The sequence below is a fragment of the Periplaneta americana genome, chromosome 7 (assembly GCF_040183065.1).
Source record: "Periplaneta americana isolate PAMFEO1 chromosome 7, P.americana_PAMFEO1_priV1, whole genome shotgun sequence".
In the NCBI taxonomy this organism is placed as follows: Eukaryota; Metazoa; Arthropoda; class Insecta; order Blattodea; family Blattidae; genus Periplaneta; species Periplaneta americana.
The window spans coordinates 121,520,481-121,546,386 of record NC_091123.1 but is presented as its reverse complement, the minus strand read 5'-3'; the positions used below and the strand labels follow the sequence as shown (position 1 = coordinate 121,546,386).

Sequence of the window (25,906 nt, the reverse complement as noted above, 5' to 3'; positions counted from 1 at the left end):
ATGAGCTCAAGACTGTCAGACAGATATCGCACTCGACGAAGAATCTCTTGCGAATACTGACTGGACGTTTATATTCTAATATGGGATAAGGGTTAGAAGAAAAACAGTTTGACTTCAATAAGGGAAACGTTACGAGAAATGCAATTAGACTGCTACGAACTGTTGCGAAATGTACTTAGGAAAGAATAAATGTGTGTATAATATTTGTGAACCTAGAAAAGGCTTTTGACAGAATGGATTGGAATAATCTGATGGAGGTCCTAGAGAAAATTGGTGTGGGTTGGAAAGAGAGAAGGCTGTTAAGTAATCGTTATATGAAACGAGTAAAAGTCAGGATAGGAAAATAACTGTCAGAAGAAAATGAAATAGAGAGGAGTACGTCAAGGATGCCCTTTATCACCTTCCCTGTTCAACATCTAGTTGGGAGACTTAGTTAAGTACTGTTTTGAGAACATGAGAGTAGTGATAGTAGGAGGAAGAAGATTAAATTGCATAAGATTTGCTGATGATATGGAGTTGTTAGCAGAAGAGGGGATGACACTAAATTATATGCTACTGGAGCTAAATGACAGCTGTGAGCAGTATGGAATGAACATAAATAAAACAAGACGAAGACCAAAGGAAAAATGGACATAAGTACATTTCAGGCAACCGAACGCATGGACTAGAATAGTACTGACCCGAGAGGAAGCTAGTCTTAATTTCGAATTCAGTGGTGTTGTAATTCCGCAAGAACAATGTTGTAAATACCTAAGTGTGTATTTAAACTCCAAACCTTCTTGGGGAGAACATGTTGATAATGTTACGGGTAGAGCATGGAGGGCTCTTCACTTTATTATGAGAATCTTGAAAAAGGCTAGCCCCAAATCGAGGGAAATAGCATATCTAATGTTAGTGCGACCGTTAATGGAATACGGAACTAAATGTTGAGATATCAGGTAAATTTCTTAGAAAGAATCCAGTATAGGGCAGCTAAATTTGTTAAAAGTAAAAGAGAAGATGGAAACGACACGATAATAGAACTTAAATGGGAAACTTTGGAAAACAGACGTAGGAAAACTAGAATAACATCATTGTATAGAGCACATCTAGGTCAGAGAGCATGGGTAGACATAACGGTTCGGTTACAAAAGCCAACGTACTATGGTAGGAACGATCATGATTTTAAAATCAAATGTAGGAAACAGAAAACGGATGTAGGTAAATTCTCATTTTTAAATATAACTATAAATGATTGGAATGACCTACCTGCAGCGGTCTTTGAGGGCTGTCCTTCCTTAAGTAGATTCAAGAATAACTTAAAAAGTTGTGTATAAAATTCAAATTAAAATTAAGGTGACATTTAACATTTAATTTTTTAAGGTGACATGTATTTTATTTAGCTTGACGAGTTACTCCCTTGGTTTGAATTGTAAATTATTTAAAAATAGCGTGTAAGAGGGCCTTAGACTAGAAATGTTTAGCTTAAATGTAGTTCTGTTTATAAGTATGCATAAGGATGTAATTATTTGTCTTATTTGAACTGTTGTATCAGTGAAGCGAGGTGAGTCAGTGAAGTTATGGTTTTATAGTGCAGTGAATAGTTCCGATCAATGATAATTTATAGCGTCAATGAAATGTGTTCTATAGTGTCAGTGAAATGTGTTATACAGTGTCAGTGAAATGTATCCTAAAGTGTCAGTGAAATGCGTCATAGTGCCACTACAGTGAGTGAGATGAGAATAAAGTGAAAGACTTGAAACTTATGTAGGACCTATACATATGTAGGTTGTATTGTAAAATTAGGTTATTTTATGTTTTATTATTAATTGTAATTATTGTGTTAAACTGTATTGTGTATTATTATTATATTGTGTACATAATTGTATTGTGTATCGTATAATTGTAAATATTGTGTATTGTTTATATTGTGTATACCACTGCCACCGGGTGCTTGCCCACTTGCAGTGTAAATAAATACATACATACAGTATGTCAATAGTGGATAACTGAAGAACCAAGTGAAAGAGTCGATCAACCCCAAATATGCAGTAACATATGGTCAAAGAGAACAGGTGATGTTCCGAAAATCTATAGCAAGGAAGGGGATGTAGGAGATTCAAGTCCAGCGACTGTTAGAGACATTGAGGATTTTATAAAGATAATGGTAATAAGATTCGAAGAGTCAAACTGTTTAGTTTGTTGATAGGGACGAGGAAAAGAGGCGGAAAGTATTGAGAAAGAGAAGAGTTAGGAAAGCAAGAAACAGTAGAAGGTAAGCTAAGAGAGACCGATGTACTGTAAGTGTACTGGTAAAAATTAAGAAATGTGTACCGGTAGTATAAGTGGTGGGTTAATGAAGAGAGAATAGTAGTAAGTATTAGGGAGTGGAAATAAGAGGTTATAGTAATTAGAGAAGGAAAAACCGAAATTGTTATAGTGTGAAGAATGACTCTATTAGGAAAAGGAAAATAGGCGATAAGTACTTACGGGGACAGGAGCTAGGATAGCAAAACACAATATAAGGAAGTTCAAGCAAGAACGAGTGGAATTGGTACACTGTGGACAAATGTTAGAAACAGATCTAATAACGAACCTGTTTTACAGTGTTGAAATTGTAATAAAATTAGTAGTAAGCAAAGTGAGATCGAGATCAGTAAGCTGGTAAAATGATCAAAAAAGAATTCGTAAAAGTGACAATTTTGAAAATGATAAATTAAGTCATTAGGTTTTAACGAAGATGAAAAGAGACTTTCACGGCCGGCGTCAATAGGAGAAATGTTTTTCGGGCAATCAGGCCGTGGTCAGTTGATTGAGTGACCAAACGTTTCGTTCAGTGCTGCGATGAACATCTTCAGTGGTGTAGAATACTGATGCGACACGCGCAGCAGAACCAGCCGCACCAGTACTCTACACCACTGAAGATGTTCACCGCAGCAGTGAAGAAACGTTTGGTCACTCAACCAACGGACCACAGCCAGATAGCCCGAAAAACTTTTGTCCAGTTAGCTGGGGATTTAAAATAAGAGCTTTTAGAAAATAGTGAAGAGAATAAGAAACTTGCAAAGTAATGACCAGTTATAAGTACAGTATTATAGGGAAGGATAGTACGATGCTAGTTGAACTAAAGGAAATAAAGAGTAATGACATTGAGTTCGTAGAATCATAAAATAAATATATTTAAGTTAATACGTAACAATGAAAAATAGGAGAAAATATTGCTTCGCAGAGAGATATGAGATTATAATTAGTAGCTGACGGAGGATCGATAAAGAGAGAGAGAGAAATAGCAAGATAATGATTGATCTAAAGCAGGGGTCGTCAGCACAGAGCACCCTGGAGCTAACATCTCTTATCCGCGGAAAACGCAGTGCACCATGGTGCACTCGTAGCTGCTAGCGGGTATGCTGTCTATCTCTTTCTGCTGCACGACGGTGCACATGGGACGGCACCGCGTACCCTATGCACATTTCAGCGAGTGCTGACGACCACTGACCTAAATCAATGATTATATATATAACAATATGAAAAGTTCAGGATGGAAAGGATAAATGTGACGTTTGTTGAGTGAGAGGGAATGATATAAGATATAAAGATCGTTCTGCAAGAATTTATGTATGTAATGAAAGCAATTATTGTGGCAACTCATGCCAAGGTGTGAGGTCCACAATACACAAATGTAATTGTTGATATAAAATATATATCAATATGTCACTATAAAATGAGAAGTTAGAGATGGTGCTCCTAAAAAGGAAGACAAAAAGGGTTGTAGGCTATCTCGAGAAAAAATAGTTTGCTTTGGCCAATACAGATTTTGTCGATAGCAAGTCGTGAACACACAGTGTTCGTCCTCAAATATGAATGCTGCTTGCACTACACGAGTCCATTTAAATTCTGTTCTCATTTTACGTGTGTGGAAAGTTTTGAATTGTATGTAGTGAAAAAATCACTTTTAAAGAATTTCGACACATAAACTTAAAATGTTTGCACATATGAGAACATTGTTTAACTATTGACTGCAGATCTAAGACTGGACGGAAAGTGCGCTGGTTCGAGCCCCCATAAAATTTCCATCAGTATATTGGACCAGTGCCCACCCAGTATTGTGATGAATTTGGAGAGTTACGATAGGTAATCAAATTCGATTCCGTGAGCCAGCTATAACGGCTGTGGAGATCGTGTTACCTAAACAGTGCGTCCGTTCTGGTTGGATGATTGTTCACCTCTGCTGAGGCATGTGGACGTGAGGCCAGCAGCCGTTTGGTCGGCCTTCTTCATTGATGGGTTGTAACGCCTCGGTTTTATTAGTTTATTTTATTAACCGCTTGAGAGCGTGTTTTTATGTGTTAGAAGAATGAAGATCTCTTTTATCTGATCAAAATACTAAAATATTTGCCTAAACATTAAAAACAGTTATTGAAAATGTGACTGGAATTACTCCTTTGTTATTAAAACAGGTAAGGTTTAGTACTCACAGTTTTATTAACAGCCAAATATTTCCAGTTGGTAATTTCATTAGAGTTTCAATACCAGTATATAACAAAATATATTATCTCAAAAGTCTCGAATTTAAATGCATATCGATCGTTTCTGAACAGTGCCTCAGGCTTTGAAAATATTCGCTGCAAATCACAGGACGCCAGCTTTGCAGATATGGAGAGCGAAAAGTGAAGGTGGCAATGAATCACACGGTCATCAATTTCAATTACAGTTCCACTGAGTTGACATTTTGTTTTTAAACCGCGCCTTCCTGGCCGTTTCACAAAGATTTGTGGACATCCCCAGTTCACTTATTGTGTTACACAAAAAACCTAAATTTGAGGTTATGAAAATCAGAATATTTTGTACGGTACGCCTACAATAAATCTTGCAAAATCTCAATGTCCATTTTATTTACAACATTTTAATCATTAACTTGCTGAATAGTTTTCAGTTTTTTATTATGAAAATAATTTCATATGTTTTGTTTTCAGTATTCCTAATATAACAAATAGGTCTGAGTTTACCTGTAATAAGTCTATATTTGCAAGTGCCACAAATTGAAATTATTGATTATTAAAAGCTAAAGTTTCTTGCAAAAAAAATGTTAATTTAACCAAACTCGCCTTATTTTTCACCAATTGTATCACCATATCAGCAGGTTTTTTTATATCGATATTCGAAGTTTTTTATTCACAAATAAATCGTACCACTACGTATTAATGATAAGAAATGTTGCCGCAATCACATCTATTTTGGACACCTTGCCAAATAGGGGAGACTGGGGATATTAGATACACAAGTATTGTACGTTCGCTCTTAGAAAAACCAGGGGGTGAGGGCTGAATGCAGAAGGCTACACAAGTTACTGGTGTTTCTTCGTTCCGCGCAGAAGTAAACACCACATAGTTGCCAGTTCTGTAACGACTTGGAGTGTACGTAGTTTGCATTATCTGTTTAGTTTTTTAGTGTACATTAAAATTAGTGAGATATGTGGCGCCCATGGGAGTCTGTTGAAGAGAGTGCACAACATAGTGATGACGACAATAATTGTAATGTTCGTACTTCTCCTGTTGGAAGAGATCATTCATTAGAGAGACAAGCTGCACATATTATAAAGAAATGTATACCTATTTTTCAGTCAAGAACAAGGCAAATGTGTTTCACCAATTGCTAAATCTGTTTCAAGATCATTAGTGAAGAAAATAATTTCTATCAATATAACCGAGTATAACACTCCTAAAAGAAATCTCAGATTACATTACAAACAGTTACGAAATTCAAGAAATTTGATGATTTCGGACGTGATATAATACGACGCACCATTTATAAATGTTACAACAACCACATATCCCCGACATTGGACATCATTTTAACTGCAGTGCAAGAAAAACTACGAAGCACAGATTGCGAATTGCTGTATTGGTAAAAACATATGACTCAATTGTTGTTATTCTCAAATTTTTAAAATTCGCAAATTTATTATGTTAATGTATAAAAGAATGAAACTATTATTTTTAGCAGGTTATTTTACGACGCTCTATCAACATCTTAGTTTATTTAGCGTCTGAATGAGATGAATGTGATAATAACGTTGAAATGAGTCCAGGGTTCAGCACCGAAAGTTACCGAGCATTTGCTCATAATGGGATGGGGGAAAACACCGGAAAAAACCTCAATTAGATAACTTGCTTCGACCGGGAATTGAATCCGGGCCACTTGGTTTCGCGGCCAGCCGCACTAACCGTTACTCCACAGGAGTGGACTGAAAGTATTATTATATGACTGAAATAAATATACATTTTTCCATATTTAGAAATTGGGTCTAAAAGACCCAACCCGTGCATGACTTACGTAATTTTTCATGACCCCGTTCACTGGCGGGTTAATAATTCTCCCTTAATAATAGTAATATGCATAATAACTCAATAATAATAATAATAGTAATTATTGTTGTTGTTGTTATTATTATTATTATTATAGCGAACAAAAATGACAAATGTTATTAGTGAAAATAAACATAGATTGTAAGTCGGACGTTTAAGTGACGTACTCTAGTAGATGTTGCAACGCTGCTTCCTTAGTCGTGTGTCGAGTTGTATAAAAACAACATCTGCTTAGGTAGCTAACTTACTTATTCCACACCTTCCCCTGGCTTTTCTCCGAGCCATCGTACAATATATATGATATATGACATTACTGTTTTGTGATTCATATGTTCTAATAATAGCTTCCTATTGATGGTTTATTGTCATTTGTAGGAAGTGTGGAGTTGAAGAATTTCAAGTAGAGCTAGAATTACAATCCTGACCGATCGAAGTAAATATTACGTAAAATATTAATCATTTTTCAATAATAGAGATAAGATTTATCGATAACAATTTTGTGGGATTGCAGTCTACATACAGTTAAGTAATTATTTCCGACAGCCATGACACCTTCATTGTCCTAATCCCTTTTCGAGTAAGAGTATAATGTTAATGTGTTGCATGGGGATGCATGATACAAGTGAACAGAGGATATGTGATACGTGTTCAGTCTTCCCTGTGTGGAAACTGCATTTGCACTCAATACAACAAAACAAGACACAGTTTTTCCCGAATCAGCTCCACCAACTCGAGACAAATTCTATTTTACCGACGTCACTCCTATTGACGTAATGGAAGCCATCGGATGCATCAAGACGAAAGCTCAAGGGCCGGACAACTTTAGCATATTACTCATACAGAAAATACAAGACATGATAATACCTACAATTGCACACATATTTAATAGTTCCTTAATCACTTCAACTTTCCCTAAAATATGGAAACAAGCTTTCGTTCTTCCTCTTCCAAAAGTCAAAGTTCCCACCGACCCGAATAACTATAGACCAATAAGCATCCTGCCAGCCATATCAAAAGCACTGGAAAGAATCGTACACAGACAAATTACTAACTACATGAACGAACACAAACTATTCGACAAATATCAGTCAGGTTTCAGAGCTGGACACAACACATGCACTGCTCTACTTAAAGTGACCGAAGGCATTCGTGAAGCAATCGACTCTCATAAAGTAACAATACTAACACTTCTTGACCTTAGCAAAGCTTTCAACTCTGTAAATTCTGACCTCACCCAAAAATTAAGAAATCTGTATTTGTCAGAGACTACTGTGAGTTGGTTCGAATCCTACTTATGGGAAAGACAACAATGTGTTGTATCCGGGAATCGAAGTTCCTCCTGGCTTAACATAACATCAGGTATACCACAGGGGTCGGTACTCGGACCATTGTTGTTCACAATATATGTCAATGATATTACATCTCTTGTAAGGCATTGTAACTGTCACTTGTATGCTGACGACCTTCAATGCTACATCTCTTCCTGCTTAGACCGAGTAAACGACGCTATAGAAAATTGAACGAAGACATTGATTCGATTGTGACATGGACAAAGAAATTCCATCTTAATATCAATCCTGGAAAGACACAAGCAATTATATTAGACACTAACGGCAAATCGAATCTGTAAAGCACCTAGACATTTCCCCCATTAAAGTAAATACAATGCAAATCCCTTTCACTCCTTCGGTAAAATATCTTGGCATTAACATGGATAATAATCTCAACTGGGACATGCAAATCACAGAAACCTGCAGAAAAGTATATTCTATTATCCATGTGCTAAAAAGGACAAATGTTCATCTTCCCCCTTGCTTAAAAAAGTCCCTTGTGCAACGATTGTATTTCCCTATTTTGACTATGCTGACATTTTACTCTCTGACCTTTCCAGCGAAACTTCAACGTGCTAATGATTTGTGTGTACGTTTTGTAAGCAGTGTTCGTAAATATGATCATATTACCCCATCCCTGGAAACAATAGGTTGGCTTAAACTAGGTAAAAAAATAAATTTACATTCACTTCTCCTTCTCTTCGAAATCTTGAACTCTTCTATTCCTTCGTACCTGTCGTCTCGCTTCACCTACCTTTCTTCCCACCACAATCTGAACACACGCTCTCACCATGAAACAATACTAACAATACCATCCCATCGCACCTCCTCATACTCATCCTCTTTCACAATAGCCCTGCCAAGACTCTGGAATTCGTTACCTGCTAGCATCAGGGACTGTCGAAATAAAATTGAATTCAAATAGAGCTGGGGACGGAGCGAGTAGATCCGTTGAGTTACTCGGTTCTATCGGTTTATGTGCTTGGCAGCGGAGCACCGAAATTACTCTGTTAACCGTAGCCGATACCGGTCAGTTCAAACGTTCAAACAGAGTTCTCGTGTTTTACTTAATTGTAGCAGGTACTGTTGTATTTAAATATTATCTGCTGCAGGACAAATTATTTCCTTATCCCCAAGGCGGGCTGAAAGGCCTCTATCCTCCCAACTTTAGTAATACACCAGCCAAAATTATTGAACCCGAAACCGGTGCTTTATTGAAGAGGAGTTCATTCTATTATATGACCTGTCAAGTGGGCCTAATGAACACTGAATCTGAACATATTACTTTACATAATAATAATAATAATAATAATAATAATAATAATAATAATAATTATTATTATTATTATTATTATTATTATTATTATTATTATTATTATCATCATCATGTTAGAGTGTTTGATTAATATTAAAATATGTTAAAAAAAAGAAGTGCATTATGTTTTTCTTCTTTTTGTGTTTATTGGATTTGTGTTACCTCATCAGTCATCATTTTATTTGTATCTATTTCTACGAATTATGTTACCTAATTACTTAATTTTTAAATAATATTACTCTTCACCATAGAGAACATGGTTATATTGAAGGCTAGTAATGTTATAAAATAAATAAGTTTTATGTTCTTCAGTTTAAGATTCTACGTTTTATTGATTATTTTATCCACTTTCCGTAATAGTAAATAATTCTGTGTGTTATTTTTTTACGTGCTTTAGGCAGCGCTTCATGGAGCCCGTTTCTTTTTATCTTCTTTTTTACTTAGCTGCAGCGTTTAACGTTTACCTCACATGTTAATTTATTAGCTGTTAGTATTATAAATTGTTTTATCTATTTTATTTCGTCTGTCATATATAACAACACTGAAAGTTAAATAGGCCTCTAATATAAAATAACTCCGCAAATAGTTGTAATCACGTAAATGAAATTTGCAACCGCCATTTTGCAATGGAGAGAAGCACTTTTTTCTCGTCAATCGACAAAGCGAAAGCGCTTTACTACAACGCTTTTAAAACAAGCTTGGTTTCACTTTCAAAGTACCTTCTAAAATCGACTCAATCTATCTAAATTTTAAATCTGCCGCCACAAATTTGTACTCGGTTCAACCGAGTAATGACGTCATTGTAACTGCTCCGAACCGAACCGCCCCGTCCTCAGCCCTAAATTCAAACACAAACTTACTAGGCACTTGGTCAGTAATTGAGACTCGTTCAGACATGGTTTCTTGTAAATAGTTATCTTAATCTACCACAAAATATATCAATATCCGGTAATTTCATCACTATAGAATTTTGTTATTCTAGGTTCAATTTGTAATTCAGTAAATACAAAAATATTCTTTGTTCTTAACTTCTATGGTAAAATGTCTAGCTTTCATTAATCAGGTAATCTTGTCGTACTTTAATTTTTATTGTAATTGTAATTGTAAATTTAATATTGATTGTAATTTTATTCATCATGTTATGATTGTAATCCCCTGGTAGAGGGGCAGAGAAGGCCTGACTGCCTTATCTCTACCAGGTTAAATAAATACTACTAATACTAATACCTCTCCAACAAACAGACGAAGACCATGGTTGTCAGAAGAAATATAAAGAAGCTAACGTGCGAATATTAATGAGGCAGTAGAGCAAGTGTCCAGCTTCAAATATTTTGGATCCACTATACGCAGTAACATGATCTGCTGCCAGAAAGTCAAAAGGAAGATAGCTATGGCAAAGGAAGCTTTTAATAGGAAAAGGAGCTTCTTTTGCGGACCTCTGGGAAAACAAATAAGAAACTAGTGAAGTGCTGTTTGTAGACTCTGGCATTACATGGGGCAGAGCCATGAATATTACCACGAAGTGAAAAGAAGTGACTAGAAACATTTGAAATGAGGATATGGAGAAGAATGGAACGTGTGAAATGGACAGACAAGATAAGAAATGAAGCTGGTTCGAAAGAGTGAATGAAGAAAGAACGATGCTAAAAGTAATCAGGAAGAGAGAAATGAATTAGTTGGATCACTGACTGAAATTTCCTAAAATATATGACACAAGTTCAGATGAGTTCAATGAGATCGATACGAGTGATGATGACATTGTGTAAGAAACTGAAGAATCATTTAAAGATAAGGTGGAAGTAGGTGATTGGATCGTAGTTTCATGCAAAGGTAAAAAACGATTAATAGATTTGTTAGATGCATATTAAAGTCAGGACTTGTGAAGAATGGACTATGAAATTTTCACTACATACAAGTGACAGACAATTTATATGACCAGAAAATTGATGTTTCTGTGATTGGCAGTTCTCAAATTGATACTATACAGTACTTTCACAACCTACATTTATAGATAAAAATAAACATTTAATTTGTTTTTATTTTAATGAAAGTTTTGAAGGACTGTCTGTGGAATAGTTGTAAGATGTTAAAATGTATTGTGATTAGTTTTAGCAAAAATATTATTGATAATCCATTGCACAACTTTGAAATACCTTTTGAAAATGGACCATTAGCATCTTAAACCAAATTTTGAATATAAACTAACTGTATCAATCCCCTAGGAGTGTATCACATATTCCCATGATAGGGAGACTGATACACTTTACATATAGATAAAAATTGATTATTTTTGTGTGTTCAAAAATTGTAAATAGCGTATTTTGTTAATGTTACCAATAATCTCTGTGTAATTAACTAGTTATGTAAAGAAAGCTACAGGAAGCATATTTAGGACCACAATATATTGATACACGGGCATACTTTACATCAGCTACTATAATTATTGCAGTACCAACAGGAATTAATGTGTGTTAAGCATCCCCAGTGTCCCCTATCACTTAAACAAGTAACTCGGCGTTGAAATGCAGTCCAAGCTCGTCCTTATCTTAATACTATAGACCTACCTACAAATTTTGGTATAGTTTATTATTATTATTATTATTATTATTATTATTATTATTATTATTATTATCACATTTATCAACCTGGACACTAGTACTACGTCTTCTCTGAGAGAATGTTTATGAAGACACCCGACTAACAGATTCCAAACCATTCCAGCTGATGACACTAAAATTCTCTCTGTATCCAAATGTTGAAATTCGCACACCCGTTCCTCTCAAAATCAATCCACAAGGTGATCGGGTATTGTTGCGGTATGATACAATTGAGATAGGGCGTATGGTAACGGGATATTACTCAGAAAAACACTAGCTGAGGCAATTTACAATAGGAGTATCAGTATCGATTTTTCAATTAACACACGCAGGATTAATCGGTACTCGAACCTGAAATGCCAGAATGACAGGCAGAAATTCTAGTTTATGCAGTCATCCATGCGAGTTGTACACCATCAGGAAAGCCTTTGATAATGTGAATCGCCTCTTATTATTAGAAAAATTAAATAAGATAGGAATTAATGGAATTGTTTTGAAATTATTTGCATCTTATTTTAGTAACAGAACAAATATAACCAAAAATAATAATGCATTAGTAGCCCTCGAAATATTAATATCGGTGTCCCACAAGAGACTGTCCTCGGCCCAATTTTGTTTTTAATATATACCGTATTAATTATTTATTGGCAATTAATTTAAAGAAATTCAATGCTGAGATATTTTCTTATGCGGATGACACGGTTGTTATTTTTGCAGGCAAAACTTGGGATGATACTTACTTTAATGCAAATAATGGCATCATATTGATTAAAATTTCTTTGATTCCAATCTACTTGTCTTAAATCATTCTGAAACGACGGTTGTACCATTTTCGTTAACATCTGTTGGTATGGAAACTCTAATAGTTGTAACTGTCCTGTTCTAAATGCATCTTCTCAAGTTAAGTATCTCGGAATAATAATTGACACCATTTACGTTGGGATAAACATGTCCTTTTACTGTGCATTAGATTAAGAAAAATTATTCACTATTCACTACGAAATTATTTGACTGTCCATACTTTACGACTGATTTACCACGCAGTAGTACAAACTATAGCCGACTATATAGGATGGGATAGAGCTTATAGTACTTCTCCAATAATTCTACTACAGAATAGAATAATAAAAATATGCCTTGATAAACATTTCGATTATCCTTCAGAACTGTTGTATTCAGAACTTAAAGTATTTGTCATTCCATCAAATTTATACCTATGTCTTATTGAATTTCGTACATAAAAATCGAATTATAATTAATTTATATTCACACAAATATAAAACCAAAAGATCAGACAACATATGCTTGACAGTACCACAATGTACTACAACTGTAGCATATAATCACAGTAGGAAATTCGGTCCAAGGCTTTATAACATGATTATAGATAAATTTCCAAACATACAATTTGCTAATGCTCCTTATCTCAAAAAATCAATTAAAAAGTTGCTGTTCAGAGAGAAAATTTAAAGTTCACTTATTGTGATATGTGTTTTTCTTCTTCTTTTGTTATTTTGTATACATTTTACTCTGTTATTTAATAAAATGTCTTAACATTATGTGGATTATCCCCTGAGAACGACTATGTAACTTACTCTTTCTGGGTGTGATAGATTGTTTTTATATAGAAAAGCAAGGTGTATTTTTATTCTGGCATTAAATTATTGTTATTATTATTATTATTATTATTATTATTATTATTATTATTATTATTATTATTATTATTATTTGGTAGAAGATTGTTAGTATATATGCTATAGGCCTACTGTAATCACAAAACTTACATAGAGAAACACCGTTCGAATATACTTTTGGTTTACTTATGAATTCTGAAAGAATTACATGCCATTTAAAAATATTCCACATAGTTGAGTGAAAGAGAATTGGAATGTTTAAGAGCTATGGTTGATAGAAAAACTCGAAAGTGAATAGTAATGACGTCAGAGAATTTATGCTCCTTCAAGACAGATTGGCTATTTTGTTAATGGCTATAGTAACATAATTTTCATAGACAAGAATACTAAATTATCAGAACAGATTCAAAATAACTTAAAAGTTATTAGACTTCAGATATGTTTAAAGATAAAAACAGTATTACATTTAGAGACAGATATTGAGGTTTGTACATTAGCTTTGTTTTCTGCTGAATCAAGTGTATTTGATACCCCTTGAACAACTGCTGCATTATAGGCAAAAACGATTGTACCATATTACGTTACAGCTATCCACAGAGGAACAAACGACGGAGTAGTGTTGATGATTGCATCATAGGCAATGTAGAATTAATGGTACATGTAGACCAACTTCCTAGGTCCTCTGTAAATCAACATTACAGGGCCACTTACCCAAACACTTTGTCAGTCATTTCCCCAATCCTTTATTCATTTAACCAGGAAATTACTCGCCTAATATTTCCACAACCGCTTTCTCATTCATTAGAAAGAACTTAAAAGTTATTAGGCTTCAGTTGTATATAAAAATGAAACGCTAACAATTGTCAGAGGGAAGTGAAGTAGAGAGAGGAGTACGTCAAGGATGCCCTTTATTACCTTTCCTTTTCAACATCTACTTGGAGGATTTAGTAACTGTTTTCAGAACATGGGAGAAGTGATAGTAGGAAGAAGAAGAATAAAGTGCATGAGATTGGCTGATGATATGGCATTGCCAGCAGAAGAGATGATAGTAAGGGATATGCTACTGGAGATAAATGACACTGTAGGTAGTAAGGGATGAAAATAATACAAATTATGCGAAGACCATGGTTTTCGGAAGAAAATTAAAGAAGGTAACAGTGCGAATTCGAAATGAGGTAGTAGAGCAAGTAGAAAGCTTCAAATATTCGAGGTGTACTATAAACAGTAAAATGAATTGCTGCCAGAAAAACAAAGGAGGATAGCAATGGCCAAGGAAGGTTTTAATAGAAAAAGGAGAATTTTCTGGGGACCACTTGATAAAGAACTAAAGAAGGGGCGAGTGAAGTGCCTAATGTGGAGTGTGCCACTGTATGAGACAGAAATATGGGAATATGGGCAAGTGGAGAGACGCGAATAGAAGCATTTGAAATGTGGATATGGAGAAGAATGAAACGTGTGAAGTGGACAGACAGAATAAGAAATGAAGCTGTATTGATAGAGTGAGTGAAGAAGGAATAATGCTGAAACTAATCAGGAAGAGGAAATGGAATTGGTTGGATCACTGGCTGAGGAAACTGTCTACTGAGGATACACTCGAAGGAATGATGAACAGAAAAAGATATCAGATGATAGACGACATTAAGATATATGTATCATATTAGGAGACAAAGAGGAAGGCAGAAAATAGGAAAAATTGGATGAAGCTGAGTTTGCAGTGAAAAACCTGCCCATGGGCAGAACACTGATTGAATTATGATTATATATAGAGGAAAATATTGAACGTTTTACTTTAACTGCGTTGGTTCCAGAATTCTGAAAGAATTACTTGTCGTTTAAAATATTTCACATGTGATATGTATAGTTGAAACAAAATGTCACAATGTATAGGAGACCAGGGAGAATTTATCCCACTTCAAGAGAGAATAGCTGCTATAATAGTAATTTTCATATACAGGAATACTAAATTATCAGAACAGATTCAAATAACTTAGTCTTTAGACGAGATACATGCAAAAAATAAAAACACTATTATATTTAGAGATAAATATTGAGGTTGTCACTATACCTGCAGCTGGGTCGTTTAATACTTCTTGAAGATCTGCAATAAAAAGACGATTATACCATTAAGTTACAACTATCCAGAGAGGAACAAACAATGAAAGAGTGTTTGTGACTGAATCATACATGGTGTAGAAGTTAATGGTCCATAGAGGCTAGGTGTGAGTAAAGGGAACACTACAGGACCACTTCTCCAAATAATTTGACAGTCGTTTCCTCAATCACTCATCCAAAAAGAAAAAAAGAAACATATTCGTCTTAATACTCCTCAACTGCATTCTCATTCATTTTCTTGCTCACCCAATATGTTACTCGTCTACATACTCTCAGTCACTTCCTCATTCATTCTTCTGATCATCCAATATGTTACTCCGCCAGATATTCTCACAATCGTTTCCTCAATCATTTTCTTGATCTTTCAATATTCTTACATATTCTTTCTGTCGTTCCTAACTGAATCACTTGATTACAAGTATATTATTCGGCTACATATTCTGTGACTCGGTTCCTCATAGATTTTCTTGATCATCCAATATGTTACTCGCCTACATACTCTCACAATCGGTTCCTCCTTCATTCACTTGATGACAAAATATGTTACTCAGCTACATATTCTTAGTCTCTTCCTCGTTCAATCGTTAGCTCACCCATTATCTTCTCTTAGCCAGTTCCTCGTTCATTCACACTCACCCAAAATCTTAGTCCGCTAAATATACTTATAGAAGATTACTCATTCTTTCTCTCGCTCAACCAATATCTTACACGGCAAGTTATTCTCCCTGTCGGTTCCTCATTAATTCATTCGTTCGTTCATACCTTAGTAACACATTCACCTCAATCACAGACTCAATCACTGAGAGTTTTAATAAACTAGGATGTACAGTTACCCTTAAAAGGAATAAGACGACTCTTGGTTGTCGAAAGTTAAAGTTCTACAGCGCGATTCACTCGATATCGACGTAACAATAAGTACCAAGAGAAATATAACAAGAAGGGTTACAAGGACAAGGACCAGAATAAGGATCACGAAGAAGGTAGCCATTTAAGGCCACGATTTCATAACATAGCTCGAGTTACAAAATATCATTGCTTCTCTGTACCGAATGGCAAATGCCTGCTATGGGATCTACATTCTGGACTGCTGCTGTCACTGTCTTATCTCGGTAGCTCATATAGCAGCGTGTCGGTTACACAGTATAACCGAAACCTCTCGTGTTCGATCCCAGGTAAAACTTTTTTTTAAATTGAAGTGTAATTAGTTTCATTAGAGTTCCTCGACTGTCTAATTTGTCGAAAAATATGGAATAATGTATGCCCAATTTCTGGGTCTTACAAATGGGCTGAACCTCGTAAAAGAAATAAATAAATCTTACTTGGAAGTTAAAAGTATTCTCTCTCATACAAAAATCATAAGAAACAAAAAGAGACCTGTTAACTTAAAATCTTGTCCACATGCCATCAGCTTCTATTACAACTTTAAGTCAATCCGGCATGGATGTCACGAAATTGTGGAATAAGTTCTGATCCCCGGCGAGATCTTCCCAGGTGTCAACAACTTGATTCCACAATTCGTCTCGATTTTGAGGGCGTCGGTGGGCATAGGTGGCTATTCTTCTCTTTTTCAATTCCGCCCATAAATTTTCGATGACATTCAAATCAGGTGACTTCGGAGGCCAATTAATGATTTCACTCTGGGATCTCCTTAGAAACCATCTTTGAATGCTTGCGGCATAGTGCACGGGATAGTTATCCTGCTGGAACAGCAATGTTCCTTCGGGAAAACGTTCTCGGAAGGAAGAAAGGAAGGAATATATTTTCCAGAATGTGCTCGTAAGTTCCCACATTAAACCGGCCATCGATGCGTTCTATAACGTCAGGTCCATCTTAAGACATCCATCCCCAACACGATATGCTAAAGCGCCCCGATCTTTCACGTCGGTGCACATAGCGCTGATCATGTCGGAGACCATCCTCACGATAGACACGGACAGGAACTTCGTAATCACTTCGTAATCACTCGTCGGAGAAAATTACATTTCCCCAATCGAAATCCACTCGATTGGTAGCGAAGGCAAGACGGTCGACAGCTTGTGCTTCCCCGAATATTTCCATTTGCGCAGCCCTCCGGCTCCTAATATCGCGGTTCCTCAACCTGCTGATCACAGTCTGTGAGCAACTGGGAAAGTTAGATGCTGCTCTTATTTCGTTAGCAGTCCGAAAGGGGTCCTGTCGAACTGTCTCGAATAAGAGAGCATCCTCTTCCAATGAAGAAATCGGCGGACGCCCAGGAATAGGGCGATTTTCGAAATCCCCTGAATTTTGTAACAATGAACACCCTCGCGGCTGTACTTCCAGGAACACCGACCAAACGGCCAGCAGATCTAGCCCCATATCCAGCCTCAACTAGAGCTTTAACGATGAGAAATGAGGGATGACGATAATATTGTAGTGTAGACAATGACTATTTAAAGTGATATAGTATTATTGAAATAAGGGGAAATTGGTTACTTAACATAATTGTATTTAATAATTAGTATTAATTTATGTAATTAGTCAATAACTGCAACAGTGCTTTTCATTCAATCATAACATGAATAAAATTAAATGCACGTTAAATTAAACACTATTGCAGACACGTAGATAAAATAGTTAAAATCAACTGAATGGGGCGAATGAAATAATCCAAAGCCACACTTTTAACAAAAATTGTTTTGTGCGAGTGCATTTCTTACACATTTGGGAAAGCTACTAATAAAATATTGTAATAATTACTCAGCAAATGACATAACCTAAGGACTCTAAACCTTTGTAAAAGTTTGTCGTTGTGGCTTAGGAATATTTTTAAATTTCATTTTAATTGTTAGTTTTTAATATATATGCACTTACATTGTATGTGTGTGTGTGTTTGTGTGTGTGTATTTGTATAAATGCATTCATTAGATTAACGTTTATAATATTATAACTTGTGATTTTGTATTGTCTGTGATCATTAACACTTAATCTGAGAACTTTGTAAAACTCTATTTCAACGTTATTTAGACAAAAAAAAAATCGTTGACGTAGACTAAGAATCGAACTCGCACTCTTTTACACAACACGCAGAAGTCTTAGCGCCTGAGCTATTGAAACGACACGAAAGCTTTCCTTTCTGTGCGGAGTGTCGATCTAGTCATGAAGGTCCATTGTCGATTTAACTACACGATTTATGTATATATTTATCTTTTATTTACGTAATATCATATTTTTTTGCAGTTTTTGAAGTGAATTTCGGAACGATGCTAGTAACAAATCAAATAGCCTGAATTTAAGTAACTCAATATTCGTTATCGTGTGTCTCAGTGCTCTGGTCTCCGATCATGCGCAGTGTCTTACATCTGAGACTTAAGGAATATTGAATCGTCTCATTCTTTTCCAGGGAAACTGTACATATTTTTCACAGTCGCAAACTTCATTCATTCGCGTGCCCATTACCTTACTCCGATAAATAACTTCCAAGTCATTTTCATCCATTCACTCATGCACTCACTATTTCATGGGGTTGAATATTATCTTAGTCTCTTCCTGTCTTATCCATTCGTTAGATCGTTCTCACCACTCATTCGATCACGCAATTCATTCATTCATTCATTCATTCATTCATTCATTCATTCATTCATTCATTCATTCATTCATTCATTTATTCATTCATTCATTCATTCATTCATTCGCCAATATCTCAAGCGCCCAATATCTTACTCGGTAAACTATTCTCACAAGCACTTTCATATTCATTCTGTTGCCCATCGAATATCTCATTTGACCGAATATTCCATCAGTGCCTGCCTTATTCATTCTACTGCTCATCTAATACCTTAGTTAAGAAAAGTAATTTCACATTTATTTCTCGTTTTATTCTCTTTCTCAACCAACTCGGCTAAACAGTTTCACATTTATTTTTGATTCATTCTCTTCTCCATACAATATCTTACTCTGCTAAATATATATTTTCACATTTATTTCTTGATTCATTCTATAGTCCAACTAGTATCTTATTCGGCTAAATATTTTCACATTAATAGCTTGATTGAATCTCTTGCTCTTCCATTATCTTAGTTGCCTAAATATATTCACGTTTATTTCTTGATTCATTCTTTTGTCAATCCAATATCGTACTCGGCTAAATATTTTCATATTTATTGCTTGATTCATTCTCTTGTCCATCCAATATCTTACTGGGCTAAATATATTCACATTTATTGCTTTATTCAATCTCTTGCTCATGGAATATCTTACTTACCTAAATATATTGACATTTATTTCCTGTTTCATTCTCTTGTCCATCCAATATCTTACTCGGCTAAATATTTTCACATTTATTTCTTGATTCAATCTCTTGCCCATCCAATACCTCACCCGGATAAGTATATTCACACTTATTTCTTCATTCATTCTCTTGCTCATCCAAAATCTTACTCGGCTAAATATTTTGACATTCATTTTTTCATTCTTTCTCTTGGTCATGGAATATCTTACTCGGCTAAATTTTTAACATTCATTTCTTCATTAATTGTCCTGCTCAATCAATATCTTCTTTGGCTAAATATTTTCACATTCATTTCTTCATTCAATTTCTTGTAAATCCAATATCATACTGGGCTATATATTTTTATATTAATTTCCTCATTCAATTTCTTGACCATACAGTATGTTACTCTGCCAATATTTTCACATTCATTTTTTCATTCAATCTCTTGCCTATCCAATATCACATTACGCTAAATATTTTCACATTCATTTCTTGATTCAAACTCTTGTCCATACATGTCTTGTTTGGGAAAATATTTTCACATTTATTTCTTTATCATTCTCTTTTTCATGCAATTCTTACTTGACTAAATATTTTCACATTCATTACATCAACATTCTCTTGCTCATCCAATATCTTTCTCCGCTAAATATTTTCGCATTCATTTCTTGATTTATTCTTTTGCCCATCCAATATTTTACTCGGCTAAATTAAGTGCTCTTCACCTGGATACAATTATGGGACAAATTACCTTTCCATATGGTCAAATCACTTATTATTTTGCGTAGAAGATAAGCTTTGCATTACTGAAGAGAGTGCATAAATAAAATAAAAATGTACCAACACTTCAGTTTCGTAAAAAATGGACTTAGTGCTGCTTACCTCCGGTGTACGGAAGTATTTATAAGTCACGCAAATGTTCTTAGCTATAGGGAAGTTTGGGATATTATCTAGCGACTACATAGCACCTTTCACCTGTCATCCTTTAGGTACAGTCACGGAAGAAAAATCTGGCCGATGAGAAGCAAAACTCATAATGTTACTTATGCCGGTTTTGTTGTGATTATCACAGTACAGAGTGTCTAAGAGGGATAGTGTTTATTCCCCTTCGAAGTTCATGGGCTAGGAAGGAGAGGCTTTCGGACTGTTTCTGTTCAGAGTGTCTAATAGGGACACTATTGACTTCCCCTCGTAGCTGTTACGCTACGAGAGACTGACTTTCGGAATGATTTTGTTTAAAGTCTACAATATACTGTATTTGTATAATTCCAACGTTTGTTGTGTTTTAGTCGACATATAGAAAGTTGTTTTGGCATTGGGTTTGCCATTGCGGATATGAAGAATGTTGTTAATGTAATTTTCATTCCCTCTGTTCGTCTATCTTCACTCTACAGACATACTACGTTTATGATTTATGACCACTGTATACCCTACTTCGTGTTTTTTCTAGAGTCCTAGACACGTGACCCTGTCCATCTTTACCAACAGATTTTGTCTATAAATAGCCACAACCACTTCGAAAATCATCGTTAGTATTTCAGTTCGATAGCTATGGACGTCAAAGCCAAAGTAATTGCACTGATCGAGGGAGGCGGATTTTGCGCGGCGCAAGCTGGAGAACTCTATGGAGTTGCGACTAGAACAGCGTCCAGGTGGTGAGCGCAGTATCACAGTTTAGTATATACAGTTGCGAAGCTCAATACTTACTAAATATGCAAACATAGACAGTTGAAATATGCATCCATAGATAGTTGCTCACCACCAGGATCGCTACTATCGCCTCATCACAGACTCTCTCCCTAGCAGACGATAACTAATTTATATGGTTGAAACGCCGCCCTTCGTGATCAGGTTAAGCCAGTTACATGGTCTGCCTTACGGCCTGTATTAGATCACGATGGCAGTGACACAGTCTATTGTTCCTAGTACCCTCACAGCGCTCCAAGCGTCTAGCAACTATCGCGAGATTTGCAAAAAATCATCCCAAGCTTCGCAACTGTATATACTAAACTGTGGCAATATCAGGAGCGAAGATACGTAACTCGTAAACCTTGTAGCGGAAGACCCAAGGCATCAACACCACAACAAGATCTTATGTTAATAGAACGTTCGAGACACTTTCCATTTCACACTTCTAAAATGCTTGTTGCCGACACGGGATTTCCTGCTTCCAACAGAACGGCTCGTAGAAGCCTCAATAGTGCCAATATTGTGCCGAGAAGAGTGGCGGTAAAGTTCTGACTGAAGACCATCGAATTGATCGTGTCGCATTTTGCCAAATGCATTACAACTATCCATGGCAAGAGGTCATCTTTTCGAATGGGAAAGTGTTTATGAACAGGGCCAGTGCAAGTATATCGACCGAAACAATCCAAGAGATTTGACCCTGAATATGTGGTCCAGAGGCAACGCATTGGTCGTTTGTCCATGTCGGTGTGGGGATGGATTTCTGGTTATGGTGGCGGCGCGCTATGGAGGATTCATGGGCATATGAATGGGCATCAGTACACTAATATACTGGAAAATGTGATGCTACCTAGTGTGCGTCTGTTTCAGCCCGAAAACAAAATAAAATTCGAACACGACTTTTCTTCCGTACACACGTGTTGCCGTGCAGCGGTGGTTCAATATTCACAGGGATGATGTCGTAGAGGTTCCATGGGTGCCAAATAGTCCTGACTTAAATCCCATAGAAAATGTGGGGCGGAAGTGCAACGCGATGTTAATGAACAACTACAGGGTCGGCGTCCTAGGAATACAGACGAATTGTGGGATCTCGTTTCAGATGCTTGGGATGATGTTGCATTGTCAGATAGATATATCCACAATCTTGTTAATTTTGTAAGTAGAAGAATGGATACAGTGAACAATGCCAATGGTTTCTAGACAGATTATTAAGTTCAGAAGGAAACTATTGTATATCACTAGAGCTACATAGGAAGAAGAACATTTTAATGTGTGATAAAAAGAACATTCAATATTAATTATTTTACTTCAGGAATGTATATTTTCCCTTATTTTCAGAACTAAAGTAAATACTGTAGGTTTAAAAATGGAATAAATAAATAAGTTATAGTAAACCGCTTATATAATCAAACGTTTCCTTAAATCGTACAAAAATTATTTCTAATTAACAAATCTATTTATGATCCTCTTTCGTCACTATTATTAATTGTTTACCTACATTAATTTATATATATTTATTTCAATTTATGTTAATGTTCACTTATACCATTTGTATTGGATTACTTCAATCAATTTATATTTATTCTACTTTATCTGACTGTTCACTTCTATATCGTCCACACCTGTGGAGTAACGGTCAGCGCGTCTGGCTGCGAAACCAGGTGGCCCGGGTTCGAATCCCGGTTGGGGCAATTTACCTGGTTGAGGTTTTTTCCGGGGTTTTCCCTCAACCCAATACGAGCAAATGCTGGGTAACTTTCGGTGCTGGATCCCGGACTCATTTCACCGGCATTATCACCGTCATATCATTCAGACGCTAAATAACCTAGATGTTGATACAGCGTCGTAAAATAACCCAATAAAAAAAAACTTCTATATCATCTTAGAACGAAGTTCCTATTTATTGTATCTTTCTCAATTTTGTTTACTCGTCATATTGGCAGTCTATTTTGCCAGGAAGATATTAAAATAAGAATAAACCATAAATAAACGTAGTATGTCTATAGCAGCTGTGCCCGATACTGAAGTTTCAAACTTAAAATTAAAAAAATATTTGAACAGACCTGTATTATTAATTAAAATAAATTACAATAATCACTAATTAGCAAGACATTTATGTAAATAATTTATTATTGGACGATGTCTGTGGCCCTCCAATAATATTTCTTTTTAATATTGGCCCGCAGTATTCATAAGGTTGAGCACCCCTGGTATATAGACTAAAGAGAGACGAACAGAGGAGATGATAAAGAAATCAGTAACATTCCTCATACCCGCAATGGTAAAAACAATGAAATAACAAATTTCTGTACAATATAATATAACATAAATATTTATTTGTTATTCAGTCTTAATGACTTATCAGTGTTTTAAAGAAGATCAATAAAATTTATAAAATATATATTCATTGAAGTTGAGGTTAAAATAATGCTAACGTTTTGCGCCTATTGGCATCTTCAGGCACTTGAGCCAACAATATCATGTGATACATTAATTTACAGTAAAAGACATGACTGTTGAACATATACATTAATCAATCTTAGAAATAACATATTAAAATCATTTGTGCAAATTAAATTATAAACTATAGTTGAGTTAATTATTGTTTTGATATGTGTGATAGTTAAATTAATTATCCTCATTTCTACTTAAATTTACGACAATAATTAAAACAACTATAGGACACAAAGATTAAATTGTAGATTTAAAATGGATTCAAATTAAATAAAATATTACCTTGTAATAAAATTTGATTACTTCTATAATGTCTTATTAATGTATACATTTGGTCGTATATTTTTACCAATTACTGGTTTGTGCCGTTGTTATTGATGTAATTATATGTATTACAATGATAGAATCTTATGGTTCTTATTGATTCCAATATTAAACTTCATACTGAGCGGACGTCGAAATAATTTCAGATGGTTGAAACGTAAAATGCAGGTATGGCTTTCAACAGGAAGTTGAGCTGTTCATGATGCAATTCGTTCTATAATATATACGTATCGTAAGTAACTAATATAAAATATTGTTCAAATGCCTAAAGATGCTAATAGGCGAAAACGTTAGCATTATTTTAACCTTTAACTTCAATGAATATTTATATTTATAAGTTTTATTGATCTTTTTTTCAAAACACTGATAAGTCATTTAGACTGAATAACAAATAAATATTTATGCTATATTGTATTGTATCTTGACTTATCTGAAAATTACTACTACAATGCTTACTAAGAACATTTTTGTAGGCCTACGTCGACAAGAACACAAGAGTTCAACCTTATGGAATGTGAACAGAAACAGTCCGAAAACCTCTCCTTCCGAGCCCAGCAACGTCAGGGGGAGTAAACAGTATCCCTCTTAGACACTCAGTACTGTTATAATCACAACAAAACCGGCGTAAGTAACATTACGAGTTTTGCTGCTCATCGGCCAGATTTTTCTTCCGTGACTGTACAACAAATTTGTGGCTGTCGCCAGCAGTTTAAACACTCAGCGGACATTCAGCTTATTGAAAATGATGTAGCATGGTGTAAGTATTCAAATTGATATATTTTATGTTAGGCCTACAATAAGATTAGGTAGTAAATATTGAAATATTGAAAAAATGCAACTCAAAATAAATTCAAATATAAATATTTAGAAAGGGACATCTCTCACTCAGATATTTAAAATACATGCATTTTGCATGTGTTTAAAAAATCTTCAGCCTTTACTCATAGACTGGCGATGAAGTCACAAGGAATTATTATTATTTAATTTTCAGAATTTCTTAAAGTATCCAACTTGTTATGGTTTATGGAATCTCAAATTTTTTATAGCGAATTAGGGAATATTTTTGTAAGAAAATTCCCCATTGTCTCGGAGATTAATGAAGCTACAGCTCTGAAAACTATTGCGAGAATATTTTGGAATAAAATTGCTTGGAAGCTAAAATATTAAAATTTCCACCACTATCCTCCTCATAAAAGATATAATTGTTGAAAATAATAGGTAGTTCACCGCTGTGGACAGATGGCACGGTGCTGTCTTCTTGAAGTCAATATCGGATGCAGCAGGACGCATTACATGATTTGCGAAAGATGGCTTTGATATAAGGAGGCTGCGGACAACAGGGAGACTCCGGTAGACGTGGATGCCGTAGATCAATCGATAAAATATCAGCATACAGTGAATCATGTGTTTACAAGAATGCGGTCATTAACGACTTCAATATTCATAGCAGAAATGATGAAGTCATACTCAGTAAGCCTTATGCTGCGCTACAGGCCTTCCGGTTCTAATTACTTTTTCAAAAATATATTAGTCTCACTATATTGCCGTCTCTACCTAGAATGCTTAAGTGCTGATCTCCGTCCAGGCCCGCATTCGATTCCCAGCCAAATCGTGATGGACAAAGCAGTCGTTCGAGGGAGTTTTCCTCTGAGTACTCTGGTTTCCATTTATCAATCCACCAACACTCTCCACTTCCTCCCTCCTTTCATTTATCATTCGCGATATTAAAAATAGGTTGGGGTGAATTGTGAGGGGTTGTACGGGTTTCCGGTGCTGATATAGCAAGGACTTAAGGCTCTGGGCTCCTGAATCTCATCTTGTTACTCGCATCAGGACGAGACCTGGCTCTAACAGAGCAAACGTAGATTGGCCTACATG

General features: G+C 35.4%; 1 protein-coding gene across 9 annotated transcripts in view; it reads right to left on the bottom strand.

Moving 5' to 3' along the window:
* The window catches only part of LOC138703412 (uncharacterized), a 250,547-nt gene that overhangs the window by 133,690 nt on the left and 90,951 nt on the right, over positions 1 to 25,906 (bottom strand). For 5 of the 9 annotated variants that reach the window (XM_069831241.1, XM_069831245.1, XM_069831244.1 and 2 more), the window contains one exon: positions 15,287 to 15,319. The exons of the other annotated variants lie outside the window; for them this stretch is intronic. In XM_069831241.1, coding sequence (XP_069687342.1) covers positions 15,287 to 15,319 — 33 coding nt within the window. The remainder of the gene's footprint in view (positions 1 to 15,286; positions 15,320 to 25,906) is intronic. 9 annotated transcript variants of the gene reach the window in all.